This window comes from Panthera tigris, chromosome A1 (genome assembly GCF_018350195.1).
Source record: "Panthera tigris isolate Pti1 chromosome A1, P.tigris_Pti1_mat1.1, whole genome shotgun sequence".
Classification (NCBI taxonomy): domain Eukaryota; kingdom Metazoa; phylum Chordata; class Mammalia; order Carnivora; family Felidae; genus Panthera; species Panthera tigris.
This window is the reverse complement of record NC_056660.1, coordinates 76,182,070-76,208,576: the sequence shown is the minus strand read 5'-3', so window position 1 is coordinate 76,208,576 and position 26,507 is coordinate 76,182,070. Positions and strand designations below refer to the sequence as shown.

Sequence of the window (26,507 nt, the reverse complement as noted above, 5' to 3'; positions counted from 1 at the left end):
GGGCGGCCGGTGCAGCCGCGGCTGCCATCTTAGCAACTCCTGGCGTTGCGGCCTGGTCGTCGGAGGCGGCCTTCGTGGCGGCCGTTCACCTCACAGAGCGGTATAAAGTCAGCTGGCCGACGGCCTTCCTTCCTCCGGCCTCGATAGGACGGCCAGCCCGCGTCCAGAGGCGGAAGCGAGGGCAGTGGGAGGCGTGCGGGGCTCCAGGCCAGCGGTTAGTCACAGCGTCGCCCGGAAGGATGGGCCGGTCTCGGAGCCGGAGCTCGTCCCGCTCCAAACACACCAAGAGCAGCAAACACAACAAGAAGCGGAGCCGGTCGCGGTCGCGGTCCCGGGATAAGGAGCGCGTGCGGAAGCGCTCCAAGTCCCGGGAGAGTAAACGGAACCGGCGGCGGGAGTCACGGTCCCGCTCGCGCTCCACCAACACGGCCGTGTCCCGGCGCGAGCGGGACCGGGAGCGCGCCTCGTCCCCGCCCGACCGCATCGACATCTTCGGGCGCACGGTGAGCAAGCGCAGCAGCCTGGACGAGAAGCAGAAGCGAGAGGAGGAGGAGAAGAAAGCGGAGTTCGAGCGGCAGCGAAAAATGTGAGCGGCCACGGGGGGAGGGGCGGGGAGCCTGGCGGGTGGGGGCCGGCGGGGCTGGGTGGGCCGAGTGGGGGCGTGAGGGGGGCGGGGGGGGGCGGGGGTCGAGGGGTCGCAGGAACCCGCCCGAGAGGCTGCAGCCCGCGCGAGCGGAGAGCCTGGGGCCGGACGGACCCACGAGTTGGCTGGGCTGGGAAATACCGGGGCTTGCGCAGGAAGGGCTTGGAGCAGAGAAAGCGATTTTGGCGCGAGAGCGGAGCAGAGTGCCGGAAGTAGGGGGTGGAGTTCAGAGTGGGGTAGAGGCGCTGCCTCGGCCAGTGAGGGCGTGGGATAAGGGAGCCCGTAGAAGGGATGGAGAGCGTTTGGGGCCCGCTGGTGGGGAGGGGGGAGTGGAGCCGGAAAGAATTAACCCTTGGGATGCAAATTGCAGCTGGCCAGGGCATTCTAGTACCGGGGCTTCGATTTGGCAGGGCTTCTCGGGAAATGAGACCCTGTTGGTGGTCCCAACAGTACAGCCAAAGATGCATTTTATGTTAGTGAGTTCCTTTTGTTAAAGATGTCGCGGTTGCTTTTCTTTTTTTTTCGAGCCCCTTCGGGTTTTGATTGTTTGTTATTTTTTTGAGCTGCAAAAATAAAGTGCACAAACCTTGAGGCTGCAGTACGATGAATTTTGACACTTGAATTCACCTGCATAACTATCATCCCTATCAAAGTTGCTCCGTCCTTATACTTCTCATTTATATGGCTTTATATTCCTCTGTAGCAAAAGTAGGTGCAATCCTGCGTTTTGTTTTCCTTTGTGGTAGAGGACACTTGAATATTTGCTTTTATTTTTGCATTGTTCACGTATGGAACTTAATGTAGGGAAAATCAGGATCACAGTGAGGTCCCCAACTTGAAATACTGTTGGGGTAAAAGTATCTCTGAGAGTCACCTCTCATGTATCTTTAGATCCAAGAGTAGGTACAAATAATTCCAAATTGATCATCTTTTGTTTTTAAAATGTAGGGTTTGGGTTTGGTTTTGGTTTAAGACCATAGTACCCTGATGCTCTGGGTATTCATTTCTCAAAGCCAGTTGGAAAGGTAGTGTTAGATGTGAACTGTCTGTGTTTAACCAGCCATCTTCCTCAGCCCGTCGGTGTTTAGAAAGTGCACACGAGGTAGGAGAATTACCTGAATTTTCTGAGACAGAAATATGTACTGATTGTTTAAGGGCTTGAAATTTTTCTGCAGTTGGCTTTGCGTTATGTAGATTTTTCCAGCAGAGTGTGTTTCTAAGGAGAAAAGTTTTTAAGATTTATGGGACTGGGGCACTGACTAATATTACAGAGGAAGCAGTACCTGGAGAGCTATTTGCTGTGTGTCTTTATTATTCCTTTATGTAGAGCTGTCGGTGATACATATATTAACATCAGATACATACAAGTAATTGTTTTGCAACAAACCTTGATTATATAGAATCCGGGTTTTTCTGGTATAGAACAAGATCCTTAACTGTAAAAATGAACTCTCAAATAAATGTCAACAGATGAACATTTTAAAAATTAAGTCATGTCTCAGATAATTTTCCCACGTGAAAACAGGTGTCCAAAGAGAAGTTATTTGCCATTCTCTAAAAAGCTACGACTTGTAGGAAAAATAAAAGGGAACTTGGTATGCAGAGAATAATTAGAGGTGGTTAGCAAGCTGCACATGAATAGCAGGGACAGAAACCAGGGATTAAAAGAGAAAATAGGAGAGCTATATAGTTCCAAGTTGGCAGAAGCAGCAGATTACCATTAGCATTTATGAAGGGAAGAGGGGCAAAGCGAGCAGCCACCTGTACATTGAATTCTGTGTGCCATGCAGTAGGTACTCCTCAGTACTGTGTAATGTCTTAGATAGAACACAAAGGAAACCATGGAAAGACCTAGGTTTTAGAGCCTTGGAAATGGGCCTAAGTAGTTGTGTGTCTACAGGTCTCATTCAGCTAATACGGTTCGAGCAATTAATAGTGCCAGGCACTGTGCTAGGTGCTGCTGAGATACAGATAATTGACCCCTCTCCAAGAAGCTTAAAGACTGCTAAGTGGGTACGTAATAATAGTGTGGTAAATTCAGTGATAGTGATGTGACTGTAAGAAGGAAGCATCTCAGATGGGTAAACACCTTCGTCCTCCTAAGGAATGGGTGGTAGATAGAAATGAGATTGTCCGGCAAGGCATAGGAAGGTACATGTGGACCAAAACAGAGTCCCTTCAGCCCTTGCCAGAGTAAAAGACGGGAGGGGGGCTGAATGGCCTACAAGTGAGGTAAAACACGGGAAGTTCTATAAGTACTAACATCATGGAGTCTCTTTAGTCAGGGGAGGTAAACAGAGGCTGAGAATCTTGTAAAGGAGTCATGTTAAGGAGCTTGGATTTCATCCTAGAAACAGGAAACGTTTTGAGGAGGTAAATGGGATGAGCTCTTTTTTTTCTGTCTCTCCCCGCCCCCCCAAAACAGCACTGAATGCTGTGTAGGATAGATAACTAGTTACAGTAAGACCACACAGGAGTAGTGAGGGGGCGGTTGCTGGAATGGGAAAGGACAGATTTAGGAAACAGTGCAAATAAAACTGGATTGGAACATAAGGGAAATAAAGCATTAATATTGGTTCTCGTGTTTATATTGTGGCTATTGCACGTTGGGCACCAAATGTTTAAGGAACTATTTGTGTGGCAGACGGTGATTAAAATGGCAGAAACCTGATAGATAGCAGACAGGAACGGTCAAGGGGAGTTTCAACTGGCACTTCCACTGTAGGCACTTTAACACTTGGGTATAGTGAGTTTATGCGAGTTTGATATGGGAGACTGAAGCCTTGAGGAGGAAACCTTGAGAGTAGATAGAACGACCCAGGTAGTGTGTGAAGGCAAAAAAGCAGTTGGCTTACAGGACTGAGAGGACCTTAGGGAATGTTTGTTGGAAGAAACCAGTGCTTGCTGGAAGCAGAGAAGACAACAGAGAGCGTAGTGTCCCTGTACCTGGAAAAGGGTCCATGGGAGGGGAGAGACTGCAAAATTTGAATACTCTGTTGGGCTTAACTAATTTTGTGGTAATAATGGAAACCAGATTGCTTTGCTGTTTACAATTGTGAAGCCTTGAATAAATCACGTACCTGTAAGCTTGATTTCTTATTTGTGAAATGAAGATACTGGTCTTCGTTATGAAGATTAGAAATCACACATTTATGAGGCGCCTGGGTGGCTCAGTCGTTAAGCGTCCGACTTCGGCTCAGGTCATGATCTCGCAGTTCATGGGTTTGAGCCCTGCATCCAGCTCTGTGCTGACAGCTCCGGGCCCGAAGCCTGCTTCAGAGTCTGTGTCTCCCTGTCTCTCTGCTTCTCCCCCGCTCACACTCTCTCTTCCCCCCCCCCCCCCATCTCAAAAATGAAACATTAAAAAAAAAAAGGCACATTTAAAGTATCTAGACATACTTGGCATATGATGGGCCTCCGTACATAATGTAATATAATTTACGAAATGCAGCCAGATTGAGCCTGGTGAGTTTATGAAGTGCTCTTACGAGTTATATTAATATAGTAAAAGGTAGACCTTAGCATTAATTTTTTTTTCTCATTTCTGAATAGCTAGTTCACATGTTTCAAAATTGAATTCAGAAGTTCTACCTCTTCCCTGTGTCCCAACCATTTAGTGTGGTTCTCTCTCCTTATTTTCATATGTATTCTTTTGAAATGGCTTTGTGCATGTTGTATTCACTGTGCATGTTGAAAAAATAGGCAGTTGTAAAATAACTTGCAGCAAATCCGGAAAATGTTAATGCTATAATAATTTACTGTAGCCTGTTATAATCTAGGTTTCAATATGCTTAGTGTTCAATTGCATGACAGGTTGAGAGCCTTCTGAATTAAAGTATCTAAGCTGAACTGGGATCTATATGAGTGATCCTTAGAGTACTTGACGAGCTCATTGTGAGAGTAGAGAACAGCTTTTATGAGCAAATTCAGTATGTGGAACTGTATTTCGGGGACACTTATGGCTTTAAGACAAAGGATAAGGGCATAAGATCTAGCTGATGTTGATAAGAAATTTATAAATTTTTTAAATGATTTGGGTAAATATTATTGCATGCCTTTGCCTTTGTAGGGTACTATAGGGCTTAGATCATGAGCTTTGGAGTCTACCTAGGTTAGGAGTCCTCTCTTAGCAAAATGCAGTGACCTGGAGCCCAGCTGGTAAAGTATTCCTATGCCTTGGGAATCATCAGAGGTGTAACTGATGACATGGTGTATAAAGCTGTTGGCACAGTATTTGGTGCCTATTCAGTACTGAATTAATGCTGTTTGCTGTGATGTTATGAAGCACTTAGAAGGAAACTCCTAGGGTTGAGTTCATACACGTTAAAATATTTCTGTATAATATTTTAAATAATATTGCCATTTGCCATGTTCAGAGTCATACTCTGGTTTAACAGTGCTGTATTGCTGGGCCCTTACTGTTTTAATAGTTACCATTTTAAAGTTGGTGGTGACTGGAGTTTTTAAAATACCTGAAAGCATGGAGGCATGGAGAAAATGGGGACCTAGTGTTATACATACTACCATCGAAATCTTGAAGATTGTGATTCAGCCCTTTCAACATTGGCACAAATTCTTGGCAAGGGAATACATTGAGCAGAGGAGCCTGAGGAAGAGATTAGAGTCAGTCACTAAAGAACATCAGGAAAGTGACAACTCCTATGGCAAAAGTTTTAAGGAGTAGGGCACCTGGGTGGCTCAGTCAGTTAAGCATCTGACTCTTGATTTCGGCCCAGGTCATGGTTCTTGGGTTCAGGCCCCACGATGGGCTTTGTTCTGGCAGCGCAGAGTTTGCTTGGGATTTGGGATTCTCTCTCTCTCTCTCTCTCTCTCTCTCTCTCTCTCTCTCTGCCCCTCCCCTGCTCACACACCCATATTCTCTCTCTCCCTCCCTCCCTCTCTCCCTCCCTCCCTCTCTCCCTCCCTCCCTCTCTCCCTCTCCCTCTCTCCCTCTCCCTCTCCCTCTCTCTCTCTCTCTCACTCTCACTCTCACTCTCTCAAATAAATAAAAACTTAAAGTTTTAAGGAGTGGATAGGCAGTGACATGAAATGTTTTTTATAAGATACTAATGAGCAAAAGTATTTGGGTTTTTTTTCCCCAAGAAAGTTTCAGTGCCCCTGGTGAAAGTTAGCCTTCTACCTCTTTATCATTGATAATGATAATAAACTTGTCAGTAAAGATGAACTGCTTAATTCAGTTGTACATGTGCCCATTGTTTTTCTGAATTCAATATGGGGAGAGGGGAATTGAAGCGTCACTGAGAGTAACTTTTTTCAGTGCTAAATCTGAAAAATCACTTAAAATTTTTTTTTCTGATTGTTGCTACTAAGAATAGCAGCAACAACAAAAAATTATATTGTTGATAATACTTGTAGGGAACAGTTCTGCTGTGGTGCCCTGACCTTGCCTGTCTCCACGTGGAACACAGCAGCAAGGCTTAATTACAGTCACAGTGGTGTGTCCTGTGCTTCCTCCAGGAACAAAGGGAGATAAGCAGCCTTGTGAGAAACTCCACAAGGCCTTTTCTCATCCTCTCCGTTTCATTTGAGCTTGGGACTTTCCACTTGCCCTCCCCTCTGGGCTATAAAACCGCTGAGCTGCCCTTAGAATTGACTCCTTAGCAGCAAAACAGCCCACTGCCTATGCCTGTATTGCATGTCACCTGTCCCCTCTGGTTTGGTGTCCATGAGTGGGACCAGAAACAGCTGACACTGTGCTGATCTGGCTTTTGCTGTAAGTAATAAACTGAATTTATTTAGGCTTATTTTCTCTGTACTAAATCCAGAAATGTGACCCCATTAGCCATTGTGCTATTGCTATTACTTACAGACTGCTTGACAAAAAACCCTGAATATGTATCAGGTCTCTTCCATCTTTCCAAAATTCCTAAGTTATTTGGCGACTTTGCTAGTGATGAGCTAACCTAAAGCCTTATTCCATTCTTCTCTCTGCTTTTTACTTTGGACTGTTTTAATTGAAACTGTTTTACGTTGTCCTTAGAGTTGAATTGCACCATTTTTGACATCTTAAAAGAGAACTTCTTCTTAGGCTCCTTTACATTTACTAGCAAAAGTTTGTTTGTGGTGAATGGTGTATACTTTTAAAACTTTGCATTGTGTAAACTTTCCAACTTCTGCAAAAGTGGAAAGAATATTATGACGTTAATACACCCATCATCTAGGTTTGACAGTTATCAGGCTTATTTCAGCCTAATATTTTTCTCTTTGGATGAGGTAAAGAAACAAAATTTTTATATTTGAAATGTAGTTTAATTTCCACTTAAAATCCCTGCCTGGTTTCCTTGAGGTATGTCTGGCAATTCATTTTAGTGTTGGGATAGATAACTATTCTCTTTTATTGAGCTGCTATAGGTAAAAGCTTACTGAAACTACCTTAAACTGTATTTTATTGGAAGTTACTGAATAGGAAAAGGAGCATTGTTTAGATTATATGTTAGGCTTTTGTATCTTTTTAAATAAAAATCAATAATTTAGTGTTGGGAGGAAATATTTAAGAAACAGGCAACAGTCTTCAGAATGGGATGCATATGTCTGGAACCTCGAATAAATAATTGTGCTTTTTCAAGTAGTTACTATCTCCTTGTCAGAAAAGCATAAGAGGTTATAAATGCAGAAACTGAAATGAATCAGAATGTTAAAGATACATTGGTGTTAGTATGGTATCACTGTGAATAAGTAACAGGAGTTGAGAATAAAAGCACTTGAGTGGGAATTGAATTACCCCCCCCCCCCAAATACAGTTTAGTTGAAGTGGATTGGGGTGTTTAAAGGTCACTTAGACACTATAAAGTCTTTACTAAACACGTAAATTGAATGACTGGCTCATACATATTTATGAGTCATCAAAAGATATAAAGGTTACAGGTTGTATTTAATTTTATGGGCTGTGAGAAAGTTGAAGCATTAATAATAATAAATTGGCCTCTTAGGATTTAGATATACTTCCAAAGCCTCTGAATTTATTATTAATTCAGTACAAATTATTGTCTCAGAATACAATGAGCTACATATGTACAATGAAATTTTCCAGTAGCCATGTTAAAGAAACGAGTGAAATTTTAATACATTCCCAGTCTTTCTTAAAATATTGTCATTTTAACATGTAATCAAAGATATTTGTAAGAGCTTTTATGTCTTTTCTTTATACTGTACTGATCTTCAACTCAGACTAGATACGTGACCATATTGGATGTCATTGGTATAAAATGTACAGGGTGTCCACTACAGTGCCTTGATAAATGTCAGTATTTTCAGTGCAGAATTTGATTTTTTTGAGTAAATAAGTTGGTTTATAATATCTAGATGGGATTAAAATAATTTAAACCGTATCATGCGTCATTAAACTTTTTATTAGAATTGTCAATATATTTTCATCTACCCTCCCACATCTTGAAGAGCTTTTAATTAAGAGTTAACCAAAGAAAGAAGGTACGCTGAAAGGTATTAGGTTCAGAACCTGAATTAAGTTGGTCTGTATTTTCAGAAAAAGCTTCATTGCCTTCACAGTCTGAATCTCTTTGAGTCTGCATTTCTTCTGATTTTGCTAGTGGGGGGCAGGGGATGAACTTAGTCTGAATTGCTTGCTACATAGTATTTTCTCCTGACTTCTCTTGAAGCTCAACCCTTAGACTGAGTGCATTGGCAAATGAGTAAATGCATGCACTTTGTCCTTTCGTTATAAAGTTGGTAACAAAAAGTAGACTTCTTGTTTCAGATTTCTTAACAGTTCTTAAATTAAAACTAATGAATTAAGCTCTTTGTTGAGTCATTTTGGATTTAGAAAGTGAAAGCTAACCAAAACATGATTTCATATTTGTTGGAGTTTCTGTATCCCTGAACATCTTGGTATTTCCTGGAGTGTTGCACCCAGATGAATTATAAAATCATAGAATCAGGCTGAATGTTTTGCAGACGTATAACTAGTTTTAATTCTTATGTTTACTTCTGACATCTAAGTCACTTTTTTCTACTTTGTGTGCTAGTCGGCAGCAGGAAATAGAAGAAAAACTCATCGAGGAAGAAACAGCACGAAGAGTGGAAGAATTAGTGGCCAAAAGGGTAGAGGAAGAATTGGAGAAAAGGAAGGATGAAATTGAGCGAGAAGTTCTCCGAAGGGTGGAGGAAGCCAAGCGCATCATGGAAAAGCAGTTGCTCGAAGAACTCGAGCGACAGAGACAAGCTGAGCTTGCAGCACAAAAAGCCAGAGAGGTAACGCTCGGTCGTTTGGAAAGTAGAGACAGTCCATGGCAAAACTTTCAGTGTTGGGTGTGCCTCCTGCTCAGTTCAGAAAGAGATGGAATACAGACTAATTCCTTTCTCATCTAAACTTAACATTGCTGCGAAAGTTAATTTTTTAGCCTGTTCAGAAGTGCTGACTGACATCTAAAAGTTACTTTTCATAAAACGTATTCAAGGATACTTTTTGATTTAACGGAACTGGCTTACATATTTGAGAAGTGTTTGAAACTTTTGCCATGGCTGCAGGACTTACATTCTTTTTTGGGAGGGTGGCGGGAGACAGGGAGTGGTAAAGGGAAAAGGTTAAAAATCCACCTGTGGTTACGTATTCTTCTTTTCTGTTTATCATTCTTACTGCCTAGACTGTGAGAGGCTTTTTGCCTTCAGTCAGATTACAAAGAGCAGGGCCTAACATTGAGTGACAGCACCTGCTTTTGATAAATAGGTTTTCTTGCTCTTCTTTTTTTCCTTCTTTTATCCCTCACCCCCTCCCCCAAATCCTGCTTCAACACAATGGACTAATTCTGGCATTCTGATCATAAGGCCCTCCCTCCATTTTCCTAATGTGTTTCAAAGAATCTTTTTAGGAAAAATGTCCAGAGTATTCATCCACTTTTTTTAGTATCTACTAACAACTCCTTTTTTTCTCTAGAGAGTTATGAAGGAACAGGTTGTCCTTGTCTGGAGTCAAGCTAAACACATGATTTGTTTTATCAGCAGCTGGAGCAGAAGTTGAAAATGTCTTTCTGTGAGACAGTAATTTGCTACTGAAGCTTTATGGCTTATTTGCACTGATTACTCCAGGTTCCTAAAACTTGTCGAAAGTCACTGAAACACTCAAGGCAAATTACTTTACAGTGCTGAGTGTCCCTTGACATAGTTTGTGTAATGAATACGAATTCCATTGGTGCGTGCCATAGAAAATCCTGTGGTTCTATTTTCTCGAACTTAAATATTTGACTCAAAATATATGTCTCCTATCATTGTTAATCTTGGCATTAGTATGGGCAAGTTGGCATCATACTAAATCTCTCTTGTTTTCCAGTAAGCTTAGCTTTTCAAGTGCATTCTCCCTTGTGCTGTCTTTAGATACACGTGTCTATATTTGGTAGCTATCACAGACTGTGCAATTGAATGTATGAAATTTTACTTATATCAGTGCTTTTAATAATGGAGATAATTTTGGAGTAATGGTGCTGTCTTGTAGCGAGTTATTAATCATAGGAAGATTTTTTTCTCTTCGTTTGCTTTTTGTTTCGTATTAACAATTTTTTTTTACACGGACACAACCCTCTGACAGTCTTTCCAAATATTAAAATCATTTGAATATGTATGCTGTGATCTGAACACTGCCCAAACCATCAAGCAATCTTCATATAGTTTGCATTATAAAATCTCATTAAATTCTCCAATAAAAAATAAATTACAGAATTTTATTTCCGGACCATGCACCCCCTGGATTCCTGAATTTCAGTTCAGACTGTAGATGACAAGATAAGCTGCCTTTAGAAATTGTCAACATCTGAATGTTAAGTCCATTTTCCCCATGGAAGAAGCCCTTAGTTCCATGAAGTATGGATTACCATTTGTATTTTTCACTAACAGTAAATGTATTTTTCTTATTAATTGTTTGCCTTAGGAATGATGAATTACATTTTTTGTTCCTTCTTACCATAAACATCTGCATTCCTCAGCTCAGCCTTCCTTGTATGTTGTTTCTTTATAAATGGTTGAGCTGCTGATGCAGGTATTGCCAAGCTAACAGTACAAATCATTTTAAAGAGGAAGCTGGCGCGTATGGCAGCCGAGGAGCACACTCTGCAGGACACTGGACAAGACAGTAAATATTCAACTTTTAATGCTGATTAAAGGAGTATAGGTAAAGAATACGTAGGTATACATAATTGGTGAGACAAATATTCACTTTATTTATATTTTATATATTATTTTTTTAATTTGGTAAATACTATCCAGTTTTGTAGTTGTCCTTGTTGATTTGTGTGATATTAAAGTATTAGTAATAATTGCCAGGAAACTATCATTAGGGAGGGTTTAGTCGGTTGCTGTTTGGACTGGGAGGGATGATTTAAATTTAGTGCTAGAAACAAATTTTAGTGGCTGCACAGTTTATCATTTGTCAGACAGAAGGTAGCTATAAAGCTGCCCTCTAAGTCAGCTCAAAAAAGTTCAGAGGAAGATTAGTAAATATTTATCAGTAAAAATAAACATTTTGTTTTTCTAACATCTTAACATGTCCTCCCCTTTAGGAGGAAGAACGTGCAAAACGTGAGGAGCTAGAGCGAATACTGGAAGAGAATAACCGAAAAATTGCAGAAGCACAAGCCAAACTGGTATGTGTGAAAAGCATTTTTTATTTGCTTTGCTGCTTCAGATTTTGTGGGATGATTTTGTGCTTTATCATGGACACATTTTTTAGTTCTCAGGGCCGTTTGCAGGGATTTGAGGCAAGAGCAGGAATGGTTCATGAGATTTTAGCTAGTGTCTTCCAGAGGAATCCATCTGGGGGCAATCCAGAGATTCTAGTAACTCTGGAGAACATTCTGAAATTTGCATTTAAAACAGGGCTCCTGGGAGAATTGTACTATCCCCAGTCCCAGAGTTTTTCTCTCTTCACCTCATTTACATTTTTCTGCCTGGATAGTAAAAACAAAAGCTTGGAAGTATTTAAACTCAAACGCAGCATTTCACTTCACACGAGTGACCTTGTTCCCACCCAGTTACTGGGTATAGTATGCAGGGAGTCTGTATTTGATAGTGTGCCAGACTCATAATTTCCTATTCCAAGTTTGTAATCCAGCGAAGAATACAGAGACTTAAGTAATTATGACATACGGATCTAAACGGGGGTGAGGAACAATTGGAAATATTAGTGAAGAAGCCAGTGTAAGAACATTGAGGTCATCTTTTGAAAATAGAAAAATACTAATCTGTGATTGTTTCTGTTTTTCCTTCCAATTCTTTTTTTTCTTTTAGTACAAAAATCCAGAGGTTTTTGTTTGTTATGTTTCTTTATTTTTAGCACAGACTGGCACTTAAAGTAGAATAAAGAAGTAGGATAAAGTTTTGGGTGGCCTAGGGATTTCCATTAAAAATGTATATTCTGAAGCAGTCTCAGTATGAGGAAAAAAACAGAATGAAATGACTGGATACAAAAAAATCCAGGAAACAAAAGGAAGAGACAGGCATTAAAGGAAAAACTTTCTTTGCCTCATGAAAGTGGCATATAGGAATTCTACTTTGAAGTAAGAATCTAAATCAGGTGGAAGGGAAGTTACTTAGGATGAACGGAGAATGAGTGCTAGTTCGTGCCCAGGAATGGAGACATGACCCAGGAGGGACTCTTGGTTCTAGACATCTTAGAAAAGTTTTGTTTACTTAGAAATGTGTTGAGAAGACATTTGCTGCGAAGTCATACTGTCACATGAAGGATAAAAGCAAGTTGTAAGCTCTCGTTAAGTGGTTTAGAAAAAAAAAATTTTGTGACTGTTTATAAAGGCACAAAAAGATCTGAGTTGGTCTAAGTAATTCATTGACAGTGGATCCCAATGAGAGTAGGGGTGAAGGAGGATCATAAATAATGTGTCCCGTAATTGATAAGAGTGTAAAAAGTTAAAACTATGGTCCAGTTGGTTCTAAGGCATAATCTTTTAAGAGGTGGTATGCCCCAGATAAAAGCCAGTACTGGAAATATCAGTAACTTAATGCAACTTAAGTAAGTAACTAAGCAACTTAATGAGGATGACACCAGGATTCTTCATGCACATGGCCATCCTGGTTATTGTAAAGGTCATAGTGAAAGGGAGGGACTTAATCCTGCCTTTCCCAATGAAAAGGCCTTAAAATCTGTTAAGGTAGAGCAAGCAGTATGAAAGTGAAATGGATGAGGAGTCATTCTGAGGTCTGTCCCTACCTGCTCATTAATGAGTACGTGATCGTGCTTTTTTAGTGATGCTAAGAAGAAAATCTCAGTTCAGGTAGGAAGAAGGAAGATGGAAAGTATGAACCTTCATTTGAGTCTTGAACGTTGAGCTTTTCTGAAAGGTAAATACAGTGTGGTTTGTAGGGCCTGGATGTTTCCAGAAGGATGGAACAGTATAGCTGGTATTGAAAATGTTGTACCGGCATCACGAAGTGGGGGGAATCCCTCTTAGACTGTGGTAAGAGATTGGATAGCATGGTGACTTCAGTTTTGGGTGGCCTGGAATGCCGGATTATGACTCCTAGAACAGTTCCTCCGCTTATGCCCTGCCAGGATCCCTTCTGATCCCAAGGTAGCTGTCTGGTGCCTAGGGAAACTTGGCGCTTTATATTTCTTTTGGCAGTTTTCTTTGTTTACCCACACACAAACCAAAAAAACATAACTTTCGGTGTGTCCTTACTGGGAAAAGATCAGCAAGCTTATTCTAGAGCAGTGCTTCTCAAGTGGTGGTAATTGGCCAGTTTTTGTTTTTGTCTTTTAATCCTAATTTGTCTCAGACTATGTTTGCAAAATACAATTAAGATGAATTACTAGAAAAATGACATCAAGTGGCTGTAAAAGCTTCTAAAACACTCCTGGTTTCTACATATCTTGTTATGGATCCATTATGGTTTGCAGACTATTGCTGATTCATGGATCATACCTAGACCAGCACTGTTCTGGAACATTGGGATTTGGCAGAATAGACTGTGCATTGCATGTTATCAGTACAACTTTCGTGAAAAGATATCTTGGAGAAAAAAAGAGTTTGCATTTGAGACTGTTTGGTAAGAATTTGCACATAACTCATTTGTTTCCTGTGCATGATAATGTTGGAAGCTCGAGAAATAATTGTCAGTGTTGGAGAAAATTTTTATTTGTTTCTGTTGGGCATCATCTATTGCAGGGAAACTAGCACATCCTTTGTGTAGGAAAAGACAGAATGTTACTGCATAAAGATGCCAGGAGCGTACGGAGACTTTCGTTTTTGTCCATTCCTCATCCTCTCAGTTTTCGGCAAGTTCTTTCATCTTTTCACACATTTATTGGGAGATACTACTGGAATATATTCTTTTTAAAAGAATAGATACTTAGGGAAATATGCCCATGTTGTAGATAGCACGGGACTTTTCCTGAGTGTGTCAGTAGTGCTGGTTTATCTTGTTGAAGCAACAGTTCTGTTTGTTTTTATGACCTAATATGCTAGAAATGTGGACCGGTTCATTGTATAGCAAGAAGAATGGGAAGCATTCTTAGCTTCTAGAAGGCAAGGGGAGAAGAGGGAGCAGCCAATCCATAATCCATATTGTTAGGTGTAAAAAGCAATTGGTAAGATGTTAAGTTCTCTTAAAGTATTTAATGTACTTATTGTGGAGACAAGGACAATTCCAAGAAAAGTTAATAATACGAAAATACTAAGTAGTGGAACGGGTGATGTGTGATAATTGACATCATTGCCCAGGTCTCTAGGGAGACCTGGAAGAGATCGTGTGAGCTGGGCCTCTGTGGATAGTTAGAAATTGCACTTACGATGGGGACAGGAGTGTGAGGAAATGAAGCAGGGAAAAGGCCTCTTGGGGCCTTAGAATAAAGGCAAGAGTGTGTAGGTGCTCTTGGGATAGTGGGATGGGCCGGAGCAGTGAACCAGCTTTTTGTGTAGTCAAGAAGGTGGTGAGGTAAGTGATGGTAGATGAGGTTCGAAAGCAGATTAAAGGAGGGTGGGGAGAGAAGGTTCCCCAAAGGGTATTTCTTAAACATTGTAATCTTGAGAGAATAATACAAGGATTTCTTAGAAGTCGGTAAAGAAGACCAACTCCCTAACAGAAAAAGAAAAGAGACTTAAAAGAGGATTCACTCACACAAGTGGAATGGAAAAGTGCCTTCATAAATTCTTGACAATGTAGCAAAACAAAGGACTCCCCTCCCCCCCTTTCTTTTCCTCTAATGCTAAATACCAGTAGAAAAAGACTTTTTTTTCCCTCATTAGCACCAACTGTTGGCAAGGATAAGGTATAAAGGGACCTTTTTATGTGGTGATTTGGGGAGTTTAAATGGCTGTGACCATTTTAGAAAATAACAGTGAATCAGTAAATATCAGGAGCCTTTAATTAATTCTGTGTCTAAGAATTTTATCTTGAGAAAAGTGAATCAGATACAAATAAACTAATAAAAAAAGCTTTTCCCTTTATTATTTAGAATAGTGAAAATTTCACAGGTTTTTAGATCACTTATACAGTTGGTTTTTCTTTAGTCAAAGTATTTGTTAATCCAGGGGAAGTAGCTAAATGCAGAACTTACGTGTACATTATGATCCTGCTAATTTGAAAAGTATATTTGCACGGTTTAGTAGATGGGAAAAAAATGCTAAGAATCGTTATCTGTAATTGGTACACTTACATGTAACTTTATACTTTTTTCTAGTTTCTATATTTTCTACAACTAACATACATCACTTTCATGATCACATAAAAATAATTAGTAGAGAAAGTAAATTTAAACCACACTTTGACTAACTTTTAAGTAGGTCCTTATGACAAAAGTTCAAAGATTGATCACAGTAATGACTGTAATAAGGAATGTATTAGCTTAGCCCCATGGGCTCTCTCATGTAGAATTCATGTTAGGTACTCTAGACCAGGAGTAGTTTTTGCTCACATCCGTTCCAAATTGTTTGTCAAGATATTTGATTTTATCTGTCCAAAAGGAGGCAAAAGCATATTAACCAACAGACATGCTTGATGAATAAAATCAAGGAAGAATTGACACGTGTCTTGGCTTGCCTGGACTTGGCTTTTTGGCAGATTGGTATCTAGTTCTGCCTGACTATTGGCAGTGCACCACTGTCTTCAGATATTTGAAAGGGTATTGTTAGTACAATGGAGATTTTTGATTTTTTTTAAAAATGTTAAAAATAGTACTAAAAAATTTTTTTTTTACTCCTCTTCACAAAAGTTTTTTGTGATGTGCCTGGGAAAAGCCCAGATACTGTTCTGAAATGTGTATGAATCCTACTTATTTAGAAAGGGAAATATACTAAGAAAAGTGATAGATGTTGCTGTGGAATTCAGTGTCCCTGCAGGAGGCTAGAGCAGTAGGAAAAACATGACCCTCAGACTATCCATGGGTGGATGAAAGTGGTAGTCAAATGTAATCTGGTTAATTTGTGAGTAAATACTGAAACTATAATAAGAGTCAGACGGACAGTTTCTAATAAAATTATAAACATGCTGATAAAAAGGAAAAATTGATTTTAACTGGGAAACATTGTTTGGAATTTTTAAAATATATGCAAATCATAAGTTTGAGATCTACAGTGTATTTCCTCTCTTTAATATTAAAAACAGTTTCTTTGTGGTGCTTAGGTGGCTCGGTTGAGTGTCTGACTCTTGATTGCGGCTCTGGTCATGATCCCAGGGTGGTGGGATTGAGCCCTGCATCTGGCTGCATGCTGACCATGAGCCTGCTTGGAATTCTCTCTCTGCCCCTTCCCTTTGCACACGCACTTATTCGATCTCTTTCTCTCTCTCTCAAATTAACAAAGAAAAAAATAGTTTTTCCTTACCCACTTGCCAAATAAGGAGATTTACCATGTTCATCATGCTTAACGCTTTGTACCTCTCTCTTTTGAGAAATGAAAAAATTGTACCATGTTTGGAAGTTGATTATATGTGAAATGTGTTCCACATACTTAAACCAGAGCTCACTTTGCAATTAAGAGATATCTCTGGAAAATACCTCCCTGCGCTCCTCCCCCCCCCCCCCCCCCACATACACAAAGCTATTTGTGTATTCTGTGTCCTGATCTCCTGTTACTTTAGTAACACTAGTTACCTTGTGTGGTCCCAAAAAAAGAGTCTTTGTGGATATGATTAAGTTAAAAATCTTGGGGAGTTTATCCACTATGCCCTAAAAGCCATTCCACATAACCATTGTAAGAGGAAGGCAGAGGGGGCTTTTACCACAGTACACACAGGAGAAGCTGAAGACAGAGTAGAGAGAGCTTTGAAGATTCTGGCCTTGGAGATTGGAGTGATGTGGTCAGGAGACAGGGAATCCTGGCAGCCACCAGGAGCTGGAAGAAGCAAGGAATAGACTCTCAATCTAGAGCCTCCTAACGGAGCGGGCCTTGCTGACACTTTGATTTTGGACCAGTGATACTGATTTCGAACTTCTGGCCTCCAGAATAGTTTTATGTTGTCTGGACATACCCAGTTGATTACCTAAAAATATGGAAGTAGTTTTGGAGTTGGACAGTTAAAGTTTGGAAGAAATCTGAGGCACATGATAGAAAATGCCTGGACGGCCTTAAAAAAGACCGTTGGTAGAAATAGGGACTTTAAAGGTGCTTCTGGTTAAGGCTCAGAAGCAGAGGAAGAGGATGTTACTTTAAACTAGAGGGAAGGAGGTCCTCGCTGTATAGTGGTAGGAAACCTGGTAGTGTCCTACAATTGTGTGGAAGGTGGAACTTCTACGTGTTGAACTGGCATATTTAACTAAGGTATTTCTAAGTGAAGTGTTGAAGGTACAGTCTGGTTTCTTCCCCTGGCTGTTGATAGTAAAGTTCAAGAACAGATAGAGGAAAGAACAGATAAGTAAAATGGAATGAGCAGTTGATGTTTGGAGAAAATTTCAGCCCATCTAGATTACAAAAGATGCTATAAAGTCAGGAGGATTCCTGTTAAAAAACTGCAAAGAAAGCCAAGGCTGTGGCTGGACAACCATTTGCTAGGGCTGAAGAGATTATGCCTGTGACTCATAAGTTCCTTCAGGCACTTTATAGTAGCAGACACCAGGAGTAAATGAGATTATCCAGGAAAGATCTGTTGGGGAGCATCTTGTCCAGTGGCCTGCCAGATTTGGGAGACCCTCAGGGTTTGTGAGGATGCTGTGTCAGCAGAAACACTGCCAACTTGGACCGAAAAGGACATGGGGAGGACACCGTGATGAAGGGCTCACAGACTCCCAGCAGACTCCACTCGTATAGGAGAAGGTGACTTGAGGACAGCACAGAGAAATTTGAAGATTGGAGCAGTGCATAGACAAGCCAAGAAACCCTGGCAGCCTTGAAGAGGCCAGGAACAGATTCCCTCTGAGAGCCTACAGAAGGAAGGTGGCCCTGTCCACACCTTTAGTTCCAGTGACACTGACTTTGGACTCCTTTGCTCCCAGAGTAAATTTCTGTTCTCTTAAGCTATACAGTTTGTGGTAATTTGTTACAGTGGTTACAGGAAACTAATACAAATGGAAAAGGAATGGGGCATTTATAGTAAGTAGAGTGAGCACATCTAAGTTGAGAGAGCACAGGACTGAGTGATATATTCAGTTAATAGTGATGTATTTACACGTGTTAAGAGAGACAGGGACGGCATGGCGCCAAATGTAAATGTCAATTAAATATTTTAATTTGTAACGAAGTGATGGGGAGTTAATGGAAGAATGTTTAGTCAGGGAGAGGCTTGTTTTCAACTGATAAGGTAAAAAGCTCATTTAAGAGTGTGTTAGTGTATTTTGGGCAACAGTATTTGGAAAATGTTCTGGATATTACTGAATTGGCCTTATATAGTGTGAGTGAAGGACAGAAAGTCAACCAGAAACCCACTGAAAGCCTGTCAGAAGATGGGGCTGGAATTGGTAAGGTGGTAGGAGAAACTGTAAAGAGAGAGTAAACCTGGTTGAGCGATAAAAGTGCCCGGAGGAAGGAAGAGGAGAAAGAAGAGGAGAAAATGTGGTGTGGGAACCGGAGAAGATCTCATGCTGACAGCCAGGTATCAGCAGGCACTTGAGAAAACCTCCACAAAAGGGAATGAGTGGCCAAGGCAGACAGAAGCACTGACTTGAAAGAAAAGAGAACTTAGGGTATAGAAGATTAAAAGAACCACATCTGGATGAATTCACGTTAGGACACAAATACTAAAATCCTGAAGGTATGAGATTGGTGTTTAGGCAGTATTCTTAGAGTGGTCTCTGCTGAGCCCTGGAGGACACTGATTTTTGTGTCGAGTATCCCGTACCAGTCTCGGCTATCAGTTCCCTCTTGAAGCAGTTGTGTCCACTTTTAAGTAATACGGGATCTTGGGAGATGTTCTGTAATGTTGACGTTCCAAAAATATATTTAAGATTATAAAGGTGTAGCAACTGAGGAATTGCAAAGGAAAGGGGCTAGAAGGAGTGATACGAATTCTCTTTATATGGTAGCTAATATCCTATAGCATACACTGTAAACATTAGGTAGCAGAATAACCAAATTGCCATTGGGGGGGGGATTACTTTAATTTTTTTTTTTTAACGTTTATTTATTTTTGAGACAGAGACAGAGCGTGAACAGGGGAGGGGCAGAGAGAGAGGGAGACACAGAATCTGAAACAGGCTCCAGACTCTGAGCTGTCAGCACAGAGCCTGATGCGGGGCTCGAACTCACAGACCGTGAGATCATGACCTGAGCCGAAGTCGGACGCTTAACCGACTGAGCCACCCAGGCGCCCCGGGGATTACTTTTTTAAAAAATCCTGGTATGTTATTTTTTTTAACCTTGTACGTTAATAATTTCGGAAAACTTTACTGATCCGTAATTTGTTAAGGGTCAGAATTAATTACTACAAATTTCTTTTTAATGTTTTTTTTATGCATTGTTTATCTAGAGTGGGATAAACATTACACTTGTTACGGGGGGAAGATGAGTCAAAGAATTAAAGTTACAAATGGCAGAGTTTAACAGGATGTGTGTCTGGGAAGTTTAAAATGCAGAAATCCACATTTCTGAGTGGTGGCATGATTTCCTAATTGTAATATTTTTTCATTCTTGCCTGTCATTCCCATAATCACTGCTGATAACAAGTAATTCTCTCTTTGTAATTTTAAGATTTCGTTAAATTTCATATGTATTTTTAGTAGATTTCAGCATCCTTATTTGCTGAAAACTGCTGCTAGGGATCACCCCAATGTACAGTTAGAGACCGTGTAGGTGGGGGATGCTTAGAAAGGTGCAATTGTAATAAGGACACTGGGACCTCTGGGTAGAAGAGGGGGGAACAAAAGGTACTGGAAGGGGTAAATAGACTCTTCTAGAATGGTATACTTTGCTTTTATGTATTTTATCTCACCCGTCACTCTTCCCAGTGAGGTACAGGGTTGAAAGCCACCTTTGTGAGGGTCCTGGACTTAATGGCTAAGAAGGCCCACCCTCTTTTCATGGCTCTAGTATGGTGGATGTTGGCTTTCTCTTGGGCCTCCGTGACGTCCATGTGTAATCCTTGTAGGAGAGCTCGGTATTGTTTTTCTGTATGAATACACGTGTACATCCCCCCACCCCCCTGGAATAGTTCTTTCTTTTGCATGCATTTGAAACAACAGAAGGGTGGAGGAGTAGTGGATATTCCAGGGGCATTGGGAAGGAAATGGCGTATCAGATTGCAGAGGAGGCTAGGGTTTAGAATACCTAGCAAATAAGGTGTAGGGTCAAACCTCACAGATGGATGGGGTAGGAAACCAGTTTTTCATCATTTGAGAACCACTATATTAAAATTGATGGTTTTGGGTTTTGCTCGACTAGTTATTTTGGTTTTGTTTTTTTTTTTGGTTTTTTTGGTTTTTGTTTTGTTTTGCTCTGGTGTAATTGAATAACATTTATGCTTAGTTTAAAGCTGTAGTGGAACAAAGTATAAACATTTGAATGTAAAGACAGGATATTCACCTGCTCACTTCATTTTTAAAAGTCATTTCATTATCAGGTACTTCCAGTAGGCACTATATGCTCAGCACTAAGGGAGAACCAGAGAGACTGCAGCCCCTCTTCTGCACACATGCACTTCCGTCTCCTGTATTTGTAAATCTGGATGACATTGAAACTTTCTTTACCCAGTCTAATTTCATTGGTGCCTGGGTGGTGGCATAGTCTTGGATTTTGGTTCAGGTCATGATCTCGTGGCTCATGAGTTCGAGCCCCGGGTAGGGCTCTGTGCTCACGGCTCGGAGCCTGGAGCCTGCTTCGGATTCTGTGTCTCCCTCTCTCTCTGCCCCTCCCCGACTTGTGCTCTGTCTCTCTTTCTCTCAAGAATAAATTAACATTAAAAAATAAAGTCAATTTCAGTGCAGAATCAGTATTTCCTGTTAATGAAGGAAACTAGTTTAAAAATCTTGTTCATTTTAATTTAGGTATGTGATCACATCATTCAGATTTATTTTTTAGAAAAATAAATGGTTCTGTCTCTTTTTTTTCCCCATCCACCTACTTTTCATTCCCATCTCCAAAATATATATTCAATTATGGTTTTTGTCTATTTTTCCAGAGTTTAAAATGCATATTTTGGCAGATACAAACACATGTATTTTTATTCTCCCCTTTTTGCAGAGAAATAGCATACTATACATAACTATTTGGGACTTTGCTGTTCTTACTTAACAGTATAACTTAGGGGGTTTTCCATTTCAGTATGTAGGGATTCCTATTTTTGTGGTTTTTTTTGTTAACCACACAGTATTTTTTTTTTGAGAGTGCACATGTGCTCTCGTGAGTGGGGGAGGGACAGAGGGAGAGAGAATCTTAAGCAGGCTCCCACCCCAGCTCGGAGCCTGGGCTTGATCTCATGACTGAGATCATGACCTGAGACAAAATCAGGAATTTGACACTTAGCTGACTGAGCCACCCAGGTGCCCCTGCACAGTGTCTGTTACATAGATTTTGCATAATTTAATAGTCCCATATTTGGGAATTTTGGATTTCTACAGTCTTGAGCAAGCTATGTTGCATTAAAAAACCTTGTTCAATTTTGCATGTTTGCAAGTGTTATTTATAGGATATTCCAGAAAATTAATTTTCTGGGTAAAAGTATTATGAAGATAAAATTTTGGTAAGTAGTGCCATAGTACTCTTCATAAGCTAGTATTTCGTATTTCACTTTTGAATTTGTCAATATGATACAGTGAAAAATAGTGTGTAATTTTAATTAGATTTCTCTTAAGGGTGAAGCTGTGATGTTCAAACTCTTCACTCTTTAAGGATCTAATAATCTGCTTCGTTGAGGGCTGAGTTAGAACCATAGGCAGCAGTGAATCTGGGTGTTTATATTGGTAAGGGTTTCCCAAGCACATGGACACAAAGTAAGATTCTTTACTATTCTTTGATTGAATTGTACTTGCCAGGCTCTTACCCCAATTGTGTGATGATTTGTTAAAATTGGGCAAAGTAATTGGCATATGAATTTATTACTGAGGATGAACAGAAGTAGGTAATTCTTTTCTCTTGTAATCATCAGTGAAAGTCTAAGCACGAAAGTGGAGATTTGAGATGGATGTACAGGTGGGACTTCAGTAGGAGGAGAGAATGGCAGGAGTGTAGGAGAAGCGGAGGCAAGATAGAAAGCAAGCATAATTTGAGATACTAGCAGACACACAGTTGGAGCCAGATTATAGAATGTCTTAAATAGTGTGCTAATTGGGGAAGTTAGGCCATATTCCACACCTGGTGGAGATCACTTGGGAGCATGAGAGAACAGAAAGATGTTCCCAAAACTGGTAGTGTTCTGTAGGGTGGATGGTGGATGAAGGGCAAAGACTGGGAATGAGGAAACCATTTCAGGTCTCTAAGAAGATGTGGGGCCCTATGCTGGTGTGGTGGCAGTGGAAATGGAGGACAGGCTCTAGATGAGAGAACGTAATGGAAAAGAATATAAGGGGAGGATTAACAAACTGGTTGGCTATTTGCTTGTGTCAGGGAAGACAGGATAAAGCTACAGAATATGGGTTGCAATAGAGAAGGTAGTAGAGAGGGCTGATTTATTTTAGGGTTAGTTTTGAGGATTCTAAATCTTGGACATGTTGAAGAGCTCTCTCTGTCCTGTAGTGTGCTGTAGCTTAAGAAACGGAGCTTAGGGAAAAGGTCTGAGAGAGAGATCTATTTCACCTCTCCATTGGAGTTTCCATCTTGCCTACTGACCCAATTCCCACTTTTTAATTTATTTTTTATTTTTTTAATGTTTATTTTAGAGAGAGAGTGCAAACGGGGGAGGGGCAGAGAGGGAGGGAGGCACAGAATCTGAAGCAGGCTCCAGGCTCCGAGCTGTCAGCACAGAGCCCAACGCGGGGCTTGAACCCACAAACTGTGAGATCGTGACTTGAGCTGAAGTCAGACGCTTAACTGACTGAGCCACCTAGGTGCCCCCAAATTCCCACCTTTTAATTCTGATCTTCCTCCCATTTGCCCTTCACTTGATTTCAGTGGATTTGTCCCACCATCTGTCTTCTGCCTTTTAGTCTACACCCATACCATCTTAAAGTAAAACAAACCTCTTTGTGTTACTTATGTATTTAAATGTCAGGGTTTTTTTTTTTTTTAAACATTCTATGCTGCATACCAGAGTCCATCATCTTTCCGGTGTTCTGCTGAAAAGCTTGTAATTCAGTCACATTGAATGTTACTATTTCAGAATAAAAAAAAACCTATCAGTGGAGACAAACAGAACTGATCAGGGTGGAGAGCCTTAAATATTTTGTTTTTAAAAAAAAAAATGTTCAGTTGGAGAGAGAGGGACAGAGCGTGCACGTGCGTGGGGCAGAGAGGGAGAGAATCCCAAGCAGGCCCCATATTGTCAGTGCGGAGCCCTATCTCAGGAACCAGGAGATCTTGACCTGAGCCAAAATCAAGAGTCAAACACTTAACTGAGCCACAGACACCCGGAGCCTTAATGTATGTTTTGAACCACTGTATTTTGTATGAAAGAATATGTGGGAAGAGAAAAAAAATTTTAAAGACTTCAAGTGAACAGAAGAATGAATAAGGAAGTCATTGAGAATTGGAGTTTCTGACCATCTAGAAAATAATTGTAGTAGAAAAATAATGGAGATGGAAGTAGTGACTTTAAGACTTGACTTTGGAAATAGGAAAGCATTCACAGGATGCAGTGAGTGTTTTAGGATGAAGATCAAATAGGAAAGAAGGGACCACAGTGATCACTGAGATTCAAAAACTCAAAGGGTTAGAGCAGGTTTTCTCAACCTTGGCCACATTAACATTTGGGAGTGGATAATTGTTGTGGGGGGCTGACCTGTGCGTGGTAGGATGTTTACCAGCATGCCTGTCCTCTGCCCACTAAATGCCAGGAGCCACTCTCCCGTTCGTGACCACCAGAGTCACCAGCACACATGGCCTAATGTCCCTTGTGCTGGAGGGGTAGACTTGCACCTGGGGGGCTGGGGGAGTAAGGAAGCAGACCTGAAGGAGAGAGACCATGAGGAGGGAGAATTGGAATGGTTGGAATTTTTTGGTAAAGAGGGGAAACATATAGACAACACAGGAAGCGAGTTGGTTACTTAAGACTGAAGGAGTTGAAGTCACCACAAAAGTTAATTATTCCAGTGTCCATTTGAAAACGAAAAGCATGTTATAATCAGCGGGTGAAAAGGGTATTTAATTTTTTTCACTCCAGAGAAAGGGGTCTTTAGTATTTCTTGATTGCATGTTGACAATATAATGTAGCCCCAGCAGAGGTTTTTTTTTTCCCTGTAACTTTTTTTTTTTTTTTTTGAGCTTATTTATTTCTTTTGAGAGAGAGAATTCCAAGCAGGCTCCGCACTGTCAGCACAGAGCCTAACTCGACGCCTAAACTCAAACTGCAAGATGATGACCTGAGCTGAAACCAAGAGTGGGACGCTTAACCAACTGAGTCACCCAGGCACCCCTCCTATAACTTGTTTTTTAAGTTTATTTATTTATTTTTTTTGAGAGAGAGCAAGCATGCAAACAGGGGACAGGCGGGAGTGGGGGAATCCCAAGCAGGCTCTGAGCTTTCAGCCAAGAACTCAACTACCATGAGATTATGACCTGAGCTGAAATCAAGAGACAGATGCCTAACTGACTAAGCCACCCAGGTGTCCCTCGTGTAACTTTTTTATATGTCTTTCTAATTACAAATCTAGTTCTAGTAATTGGTAGAGAACTTAACCGTTTGAAGAAATCGGTGCCTTTGTTCATAATTGACAATCTGTTAATCTGATTCACTGAAGATGTGGATAAAAATAGGTACTAGGACAAAATCTATACTGGTTTCAAGATATGATTTTTACAAATTTCCATTTTCAAAATGTGCAAGTGCTTTTCTACAATTTTTAAATATATTTTTCATAAAAAGAAAGAATAGGCAGAATTAATAAGGAGTTCTTTTCTAATTCCGCTATAATTTTTCCTTTATCAATTTTTGTGTGAGTTTTATTAAGCATACTGTAGTATGTATGTTCCTGTGTCACCTGATTTCCCAGTATTACTAATGGAAGACCTGAAATTCTTGGAAGTTTTAATGTTTACTTTTAACTTTCAGGCTGAGGAACAGTTGAGAATTGTTGAAGAACAAAGAAAGATTCATGAGGAAAGGATGAAACTAGAACAAGAGCGACAACGTCAACAAAAAGAAGAACAAAAAATTATCCTGGGCAAAGGGAAGTCCAGGCCCAAACTGTCCTTCTCACTAAAAACACAGGATTAAATTGCAAACTCTGAACTTTTTACAAAGAAAAATGGAAAAACTTTGTATGGTAGCTTCATGTTGAAGTGGTTTTTGTTTTGTTTTGTTTTTGTTTTTTGTTTTTTTTTTAATTTGGAAAATCTGGAAAAGTTAGCTTGTTCTAATAGGGGCTCTGCTCTGCATTCCTTTTCCCCCCTTAACTTCCATTAAGTCAAATCCTTATCAGATCATTGCTGTCTTCTAAAGAGGGATCTATTTTTCATCTGTTTGGATTCTGTAGTATGGTCTGAAGGAGAGCAGATCACTTGGTAAACTGGATGGTCTGATAAGGTTTTTACTGACCCATTGACTTCAGAGTTCTACTCTGTCTATTATGTCATAATGCTGGTTTTGCTGACTTTTTGTTTTTTTATATATTTATAAAAAAAGAAAAAGTTGGTAATTGCATTGGAAGCTCCCAGGGTGTTACTGGACCTGTGTGGTGTATTGTTAAACCAGTGTCCTTGATGCTCCTGATACAGGTAAGGAAACAGTTGGTCAGCTCTGGCACAAACTATATATACAGTTCAGTATTGTCTCTGTTCAGTTTGTTTTTATTTCATTGACAAAATCAAACCAGCATTCCCCATTGTGTAAATAAATGATTTTGCTGAATAAAGTAAAGTCTTAAATTCATATGTTGAAGCAATTTTTTTTAAAGTTCTGTTAAGTCTTAAAGAGGGTGGTTTACTTTTTGATGGTCAACAATTTAGGAATCGAACCATGCTATATTTCCTCATACTTTTAAAATAGGATTTATATGTACATTAAATATCCTCACGTATTAGTATTTAATGGCTATTTTTACAAATACCTAACTTATGCTGCTACGGCAATTAAGACGTCAGTATTACCTTTAAGAAAGAGTAAGCACCCAGAAAAAGATTTAAATTCTCAATCCTGTGCCTCTGTTTTAGGATATAAAATACTATGATCACAAATTATACTTAATGAAGGCAAGAAAAATGCTTCTAAAAATGTATAGAACCTTAGATTATTTTCAAAGTGGGCCATCAGAAAGAACTTAGCTTTGTACGTTGACTAAAGGCTAAGGTAGTCAAATCCTCTTTGATGTAGGGTGCCTGCACGTTTATTTTTGGGACAAACACACTTAAACTTCTTACAAGTTTTTGTT

At 40.2% G+C, this 26,507-nt stretch overlaps 1 protein-coding gene across 1 annotated transcript; it reads left to right on the top strand.

Annotated features, from left to right (window-relative positions):
• Positions 1-20: 20 nt before the first annotated feature.
• ARGLU1 (arginine and glutamate rich 1) lies at positions 21-26,008 on the top strand. Its single transcript, XM_042979949.1, has 4 exons — positions 21-586; positions 8,647-8,872; positions 11,170-11,253; positions 25,190-26,008. The coding sequence occupies exons 1-4, from the start codon at positions 240-242 to the stop codon at positions 25,352-25,354; spliced, it is 822 nt and encodes a 273-aa protein (XP_042835883.1). The 5' UTR covers positions 21-239; the 3' UTR covers positions 25,355-26,008.
• Positions 26,009-26,507: the final 499 nt, after the last annotated feature.